This window comes from Sinocyclocheilus anshuiensis, unplaced genomic scaffold (assembly GCF_001515605.1).
Source record: "Sinocyclocheilus anshuiensis isolate Anshui unplaced genomic scaffold, SAMN03320099.WGS_v1.1 scaffold208, whole genome shotgun sequence".
Classification (NCBI taxonomy): Eukaryota; Metazoa; Chordata; class Actinopteri; order Cypriniformes; family Cyprinidae; genus Sinocyclocheilus; species Sinocyclocheilus anshuiensis.
In genome coordinates this window covers 1,167,312-1,176,198 of record NW_015557186.1, presented here as the reverse complement: position 1 = coordinate 1,176,198, position 8,887 = coordinate 1,167,312, and the positions used below count along the sequence as shown (strand labels likewise).

General features: G+C 34.6%; 1 protein-coding gene across 1 annotated transcript in view; it reads left to right on the top strand.

Annotated features, from left to right (window-relative positions):
* LOC107678711 (pleckstrin homology domain-containing family G member 3) overlaps positions 1-8,887 on the top strand; it is a 71,176-nt gene that overhangs the window by 33,899 nt on the left and 28,390 nt on the right. The window contains exon 3 of the mRNA XM_016474081.1: positions 4,337-4,731. Coding sequence (XP_016329567.1) covers positions 4,337-4,731 — 395 coding nt within the window. The remainder of the gene's footprint in view (positions 1-4,336; positions 4,732-8,887) is intronic.

The following is an 8,887-nucleotide window of genomic DNA, read 5'->3' as shown; positions in this document are numbered from 1 at the left end:
TTCAACCGATTTGAATCGTCACATATTTTAATCGATTTTCAACCGGCTCGCGGTTAATCATTACATCCCTAGTTAACGATTCTCTTTCTGGTTCAGATTCTATTAGTGATTCTTTTAGAAGGTTTAATAAGTCAATAACCTCTCTAAACGATTCATTGAATGAGTCACCTGACTGATTCAAACTGTTACAGACTCACAAACAAATGACTCTTATGAACCGGTCATTGAATGAATAAGTCAAAAAGACTCAACACTGCAAAAAAGCTGTTCTTCCTCTGTATTTTTGTTTTCCAGTACTAAATATCTAAACATTCTTAAATTAGGATGCATTTACTTGAAGTTCAAAATTTTGTTTTCTGAAAAAATGATCAAAATGAAGTTAGTTTATGGCACCAAGAGCTTATAGCACTCCAAAGAGAAAGGAAAAATTGAAATCGCATCATATGACCCCTTTAAACAAGAAATATCTGCTAATGGAGTAAAAAAAAAAAAAGATTAAACTTGATTCAAATGGAAAACAAATTTATTTTTGACCCCCATTAGCAGATATTTTTCTTGTTTTAAGCATAAACTCGCCTAATTTAACAATTTCTCAACAAACAAGGCTTAATATCTGTAATTTTGCATCTCAACTAAATGTTTTCCTTTTGAATTAAGATACTAAGACTTGTTAAGAAAAACTTAGGTTGAAAAATTAGTTGAGTTTATGCTTAAAACAAGAAAAATGTTTGCTATTGTGTTCAAAAAATAAAATTTTCCTTTAAAAAATTTTTTTTGTGCATCATTGGCAGACGTTTTTCTTCATAGCATAAATTCACTTCATTTTGATAATTTTTTCACTCTCATTTTGCATTTTTGCATCTTGTTTTAAGAATATTTAGATATTTGCACTGGAAAACGACAAAAATGTTGAGCAAGAACATCACATTTTGCAGTGTTGCGAGTCTTTTTGATTGGTTCATAAGAGTCATTTGTTCATGAATCAGACTATATTGGTTTTGTTGTGTTTTTGCATGCATCCAGTGAGGACTGCGCAATCCGTGATGTGTGTTTATTGACATTTTACATGTTTGTAAACCATAATAACTCTCATAACTTTAGTATAATAACTTGAGTATAAGATCAGCCTGCGACCCTAAAATCCATCCCTGTCAGACTGTCTCCAATAGATTGTCCTTTATTTCATCATTCCAGAGGATTTTATGTCCGTATGAAGAGCAGGAATCAGGGCATGTCAAAAAGCATTTCAGAAAATGAACTTACAGTAAACCACAACACAGTACAGGGATTCTGGGAATTAAAGCAGCTCCAGGAAGAAGTCAAAGACTATCTGGAAGTGGCATTAGATAACTAACATGCACAATGCAAATTCTTCTTCAGTCCATCCAGACCATATTCTTGAATTAAAGTGCATAAACAGCTTAAAGGGGTCCTATTATGCTCTTTTACAAAGTCTTGATTTTGTTTTGGGGGTGTACTAGAACAGGCTCTCATACTAGGTTGTTTGAAAAACAAATTATTTTTCACAGCTGGGCCAGTGTGTGCTGTGATTGGTTAGCTGGGCCAGTGTGTGTTGTGATTGGTCGGGAAATGTCATGCCCCTTACCATAGCTGCCTGCGAGCTACAGTGTAAATATTGCGTAAAAATCAAATCAATTTGAGCGCGATTTAACCCCAGATGATTGTAACCATTCTAAGTCCGTCTGCCTTGGGAAAGCTAGCGTGTCTCCGACAGTGATAACACTCGTTGCCTTCTCTAGTGCAGCTCAACCAGGTCTCATCCCATTCGATTTGATTGCCACCGTTTTAATAGTAAATTTGTATTTGACATTATTATTATTAGTAGTAGTAGTAATAATAATAATACAATGGTTTTAATTTTTTTAAGGAATATCGAACCATTGTTTTGTCCATGTTTTAGTTTAAACAGTAAACATTTGTCGTGCAACACTTTGCCAAAAAATAAAAGGAATTATTAAATTTTCATTTGATTACGTTTTAAAAAATTACCGAATTGTTAGTTTTATAAATTGATTTGATTACCATCATTTTTTATAGTAAATTTGTATTTGACATTATTATTATTAGCAGTAGTAATAATAATAATAATACAGTTAATTTTTAAAGGAATATCGAACCATTGTTTTGTTTTAATTTTTAGGTTTTAATGTTTTAACTTAAACAGTAAACCTTGCAGCACTTTGCCAAAAAATAAAGGAAATTATTCAATTTGAATTTGATTGCATTAAAATAAATCTAAATTGTTAGTTTTATTAATTGATTTTACCACCGTTTTTGATCTAAGTCTAGTAATACAAAGAAAAAAATATAGTGAAACGGGCAGAAAATTTGATAAAATACAGTGATACAGATTTTTGGTCATACCGACCAGCACTAGTAGATTGTTTAAATGAAAAAACTTGATTAATATTATCATGTTATTATAGGGCTGGGCGATATGGACAAAAAATTATCACAATATATCTATTTTTTTTTCCATATCAGTCGATATCGATAATTATCACGATAAATGTAAAAATTTTTATTTCTTTCAAGTTTAAAGGCAGATTTTTGCTCCAATGTAAAAGTTGTAAAAACCAGATGGTTAATTGTGGTTTTCAACTATTCTTTATGGTCAGAACATGACGAACGCTTTCTTTACACTTTTCCAGTCATTTTTCCTTAAAGGGGTCATAGGATGCTACATGCACTTTTACAAGTTGTTTGAACTGGAATGTGTGTTGGCAGTGTGTGTACACAACCACCCAATAATGATATAAATCCACCCAGTGTTTTTGTTTTTAATCTACTCCGATCTTTACCCCTTTCTCAAATCGAGCCGATCTCAGATGTCTGTCTGTGTGACGTCACACAGACAGACCCCTCCCACGATAGTTTGATTGACAGTAGAGTTTCAGCACAGACTGGACTGGTGCAGTTAGTGCTACTACAGTAAATGGTAAATGATGGCGATTTGTAGATTAAAAAGTCTTCTGACTGTATCGTTGCGCACAGTGTTTCTGCTGTTTGTCAGCACTGTTTCATCTGTGTGTGTTATTTGTGTTCCTCACTGAATTCAAGAGCTTCACACTGGATCTAGGGATGTAACGTTTACCGGTTTGACGATAAATCATGATAAAATTCCCCACAGTTAGTATTACCGTTTCATCTTTTAATTATCATTAAAACCGTATTAGATTACCGCGATTTAAACAACTCACGATAAATACTTTGCAGCATAAAGCACAGTTTTCAGTAACAGTCTCATGTGCAGACAGCAGCAGAGTAGTTTAGTTTTGTGTGAAAACAGGGCGGAAAAGCTGGGATGTTTTAAAAGAGAGCTAAGGGAATTATACAAATGAATATATGAATGAATTCAGAAATGATTCGACGGCATTTTGTTTTCATCTTCGCTCCATGTAATACTGTCAGAGAGTGGATTTACAGAGACTTATATTTACATTCAGCCTGTGTGCAGTTTCTGTCTGGCCAAAAACGGACCGAATTTGCATGCCCTGCTGTAAACTTTGACCGGTTGATGAAAAACAAGCTTATGTGGATTCTACACATTTAAACAATTAAAAATAAAAGCTATATAGAATTATTTATGGAGCAGATAAAATGCATATAATCATTTATTAATCAGTTATAATTTTGACAAATCTTTTCTTTATTTAAAGGCTGAAATGTGAGGTTTACCTTTTTATTAAACTTTTTCAAAGCTTTATTTGAACATTTAGCTACATTAGATATTTCAACATGCTATTAAACTGTTGTCAGTCAAGTTGTCATTTAAAATCCGAACATCATTGGTAATGTTATTGTTTAGTGATTATGCAAACAAAAAGTCATTTTATTTGTTGTTTGTTGATTTTAAAATATAAAACTTGAAGTGATTTATGTGTCGGTACTTTTTGAACGTCTCCAGCACATGTTAACAACACCGTGATAATACCGATAACCGTGATAATTTTGGTCACTATAATCGTGATAAGAAATTTTCATACCGTTACATCCCTAACTGGATCTCACGGCGCTGTTCAGTGTCGCGTGAGCGAGACTCATCAGTGAGTAACACATCTGCTCTAGTGAAGCTCGCGCCGCGATAAATGGTCCGAGTGGCGCGCTTCAAATGACTAGTGCTCTTTCGTTCCGCCTTTGCCGCATAAACATTATATCGAACATTTATAACTCTTGTTATCGTTTATCGGGGAAATTTATATCGCGCGATAATTATCGTTACCGATTTATCGCCCAGCCCTATGTTATTATGAATCACCCTAAGATGAAAAATAATGCTGAAAGCATGCTAAAATCTTGTTTTGTTTGTCTCCAGCAGAATGTCATCGTCTGTCTACCAGTTCGTCTGTGGGGAGTCACGATCCACGGTCCGCAGACTGCTACTCGCTGTCCAGCACTGAGCCTTCAGAGGACGGCTTGTCGGTCAACGCCGTGTCCACCGTCTCGTCCGAGTCGTCCATCGAGGGCAACAGCGGCTCGCCGACAGCACGGTCCGTGGGAGCTGATATTGACCTGGAGCTCAGTCCTCCAGAGCTGCTCGGCTTGGACTGGCCGGTTGGGGAACCATCGGTCACGACTCCAGACCCTCCATCGCCATTCGCCACCGTCACCATGGCGCCCAACCCTCAGCTCACATACGTGGATCGTGTCGTCATGGAGATTATCGAGACGGAGAGAATGTACGTCAGGGATCTGCGCAGCATCGTAGAGGTGAGAAACATTGGTTTGAAAACTGCTGTGCGTTCTGATCCAGAAATATCTCTAAATAGCTAAAAAGAAAATTATTGAAATTAAAACCATTTTGTGGACTATTTTATGCATACTGGAGTGAAATTCAAATTCACCATTGTTTAGAAATTCGGGGTTGCTTATGTTTTTTAAAATATTTTTAAATAAAAGCTCACCAATTATTTGATCAAAAATACAGTAACAGCTTTGATCACAGAAATAAATTGCATTTTAAATTATATTAAAATAGAAAACCATTACTTTAAATTGTAAAAATATTTATATATTATAATATATAAAATATATTTATATATATTTACATACATGCATACATACATTCATACATGTGTGTATGTATATTAATTTTTAATTAGTATATTTTATATTTATAAAGTCACTGAGCTTGTTGCAATGCATTTTGGGATTGCCTTATCCATAAAGGATACATGTTATGCAGCCTTAGAATTTGTGAGCGTAACTTTTATGCCTAAAAGTGCTGTTAATGTAGGATTCTCACTAGGCTTTGAAGAGAAAGCGTTCCTCTGCATGTCCCATAAGCCCTCCACAGAGCCGCTGACAGCTCCATCATCTCTAACAGCCAATTCCTGTAACGTTACCAGCCTCAAACAGACAGATGGTGTTGCTCACACTTCTGCAGAACACCCAGAATGCCGTGCTTTAAAGCAACAACTACAAACCAACAACTAATAAGAATCGCTGAGGTTTTGAACTTCGCTGCACTAACTGCTGTTTTTGTCGTTGGATCCCGGCGGTCATTTCCCACTCAGGATGTCTCACTGCTGAACACGGGAATTCCTGGGGTTTTCACAGGTGTCACTCCTCATGCAGGAATGTGTTTGCACTTTCATATTCCTTATGCATGACTTTCCATCCACCAATATTGCATTGCCGACCGTCTGCAGCACATATAACGCAGTCTTGATGAACATAAACATAGTGAGCTGCACTTTAAGGGTATCTTATCACGTATGCGTGTTCCTAAAGTTAGACCTTATTAGATACTTTCTTCTAAGGCAGCATAGCATGCATCTTTTGGGAAATCCCATAATGCATTGCCATCTCAGCGGAAAATGCAATGCACGGAAAAGATGGTGACAAAAATCAGCTGTGCTATTTTACTGCCGAGGTACGTATTACTTTGACAGCTGTCTGACAAGTGATCGTATCTTCATTGATGCTTTTTGAGAATTCTTTACTCTTGCTTCGAACAAAACTAACCATTATCTAAATCTAGAGCTCTAGAGCGTTTAGATGAATGTGTAAATATGTGCTGCGTGCTTTCCTCTCAATAACGAAATAAACACACAACAAAAATGCCAGCGGTGAGAAAACAGCAGTTCAGAAAGCATCTGATCATAGCGATATGGAGCTCTGCAGTCGGCACTCCAGTCACATCAAGTTTATTTATATGGTGCTTTATACAATAGATTTATTTAAATCACACCGCTTTACAGTATTGAACAGTTTCAGTGTCACTTTCATTTAGAATTACAACTTGATTTTCTGTTATAAAGCAGCTGTCCAGTGTGGAGCTAGCTAATGATACAATCTTTTTATTAGTGCATGCATGCATGCATGCATGCATAAATTAATAAATAAATAATGTTATTATATTTAAAGTGATAGTTTGGTTTGCACAGATTAAAGCTTAATCTAGCTCAGGACTGTTTTGATTATTATAACACTATAAGGTGTTTTAAGAGAGCTAATATTGTGAATAAAATAATTTATACAAAAATAAATGTCTTATCTCTAGACAGAGAAAATCATTCAGTTTCTTTTTCATACAGTTAATTAAATGGTGAATGAGAAAGTCTCTCTGTCTGTCATCTCATTCGTGTGTGCCAGATGTGTTTGTTTGTATTGTAAAAAATAATTGTATATACTTGTACAATAGTAATACAATTTTGACATTTTCTGAAAAGCTTCATTGAATAGTGAAGTTTTATTTATTAGTTAGAAAATGTGTAACTCAGTATTTTAACTAATTGTAAAAGCTGACTAATAGAACAAAGCCTACTGTTTAATCAGTGAAATTATCAACGATTAGACGATTAATGGTTGTAATAATTGTTAGATTAATCGATTATCGAAATAATTGTTTGTTGCAGCCCTATCTAAATCACTTAATTTACAAAGCTCAGTCATGTGCCAGACTTTTGACAGTCTTTTCAAACAATATTTAAATCTTTAATTAGAACAAAACTGACCGATATTTAAATCTTTATTTAAAACAAAAAGTACAGATATTTAAATATCTAGTTAGAACAAAAACAACCAATATTTAAATCCATATTTAGAACAAAACCAACCCATATTTAAATCTCTAATTAACATTAAATCAACGATATTTAAATCTTTAATTAGAACAAAACTGACCGATATTTAAATCTCTATTTAGAACAAAAATTAGAGATATTTAAATCTCTAATTAGAACAAAAACAACCGATATTTAAATCCATATTTTGAACAAAACCAATGCATATTTAAATCTTTAATTAACACTAAATCAACCGATATTTAAATCTTTAATTAGAACAAAACTGACCGATATTTAAATATCTTAATTGAACAAAAACTACAGATATTTAAATCTCTAATTAGAACAAAAACAAACCAATATTTAAATCCATATTTAGAACAAAACCATCCCATATTTAAATCTCTAATTAACCAATATTTAAATATTTTATTACAAAACTGACCAATATTTAAATATCTTAATAGAACAAAAACTACAGATATTTACATCTCTAATTAGAACAAAAACAACCAATATTTAAATCCATATTTTGAACCAAACCAACCAACATTTAAATCTCTAATTAACACTAAATCAACCGATATTTAAATCTTTAATTAGAACAAAACTGACCGATATTTAAATATCTTAATTGAACAAAAACTACAGATATTTAAATCTCTAATTTGAACAAAAACAACCAAAATTACAATTTCTAAACAGCACAAAACAACCCATATTTAATTGTCTCAATAGAACAATATCAACCAATATTTAAACCTCTAAACAAAACACAACCAACCAACATTTAAATCTCTGCTCAGACGTGCACCCAAGTCACTGCGACACTGATATATGTGCTAGACAACACTTATACATACAATATAATTAGATCTAAATCCAGAGGATCACTTGTATCATCGTTATGTATCGTCATATTGCTCAGCCCTAAAACTCACTCTATGGTAAAGCACAAAGTCATTATAGACATAACAGTATGAGATATGACTTGACTTGTAAGGGTGTTTTTTACCTCTAAGGTTTTGAAAGTGCCTTTTGCTCCGATATGAGGTGCATTATGGATCTGAGGGAGCATTTCGAAGGGTCTTAAATATGGCTCATAATTGGTGTGTTTCTCACAGTAAGTCGGAAACTGATGTCATATGTTACCGGGATCGTCTGGGAATTTGAAACCAGAGTCCATTTAGGTTCTCGAATGTGTTTCAGTTCTTAGTTTAGCTCCTTAAATAATCTAATACACTTCCTGTTGGAAATGAAGACCTTCGTTTGTGTTTTTTAGAGCCTTAGCAACCTTTTCCTGTTGTTAGGATTTATTCTGATTTTATTGTGGATTATATGTGGATTGCTCAGCACTTTGGACTATGTGTGTACCTGTAAAGTGCTTAATAAAAAAGACGAATGAAAGAGTTTGGCATTGGTCAATGTAAACTACAGGAAAACGCCCAAATATGGTGATTCACACCGGCCTGATCTGACATCTGTTTGGGTGAAACTGGACATTTTGTTGGTCGTTTAACATTGCAGATGGACTCAGACTCTCACAGAGAGTGTCCACACCCTGCCTCAACTTCTTTTGCATTGATTGTCTTCTAAATTTCCTGTAGTTTCTGTCACGGAGACGTCATGTTCTGCACGTCTTACGTTGGAGCTGAATGTCCATGTGATGCTGTTGCATAATGGAGGCTCTCATGCAGAATATCTGATCATTATGTTTGCGCTTTGGGTGAAGGATGTTGAACTCCTCCCTGAGCTGCGGCACTCTGAATCACAGCCAAACTTGGCCATGGAGCCATTTCCTAATATGAGCATTGGGGGTGGGTGGGTGTGTGTGTGTGTGTGTGTGTGTGCGCGTT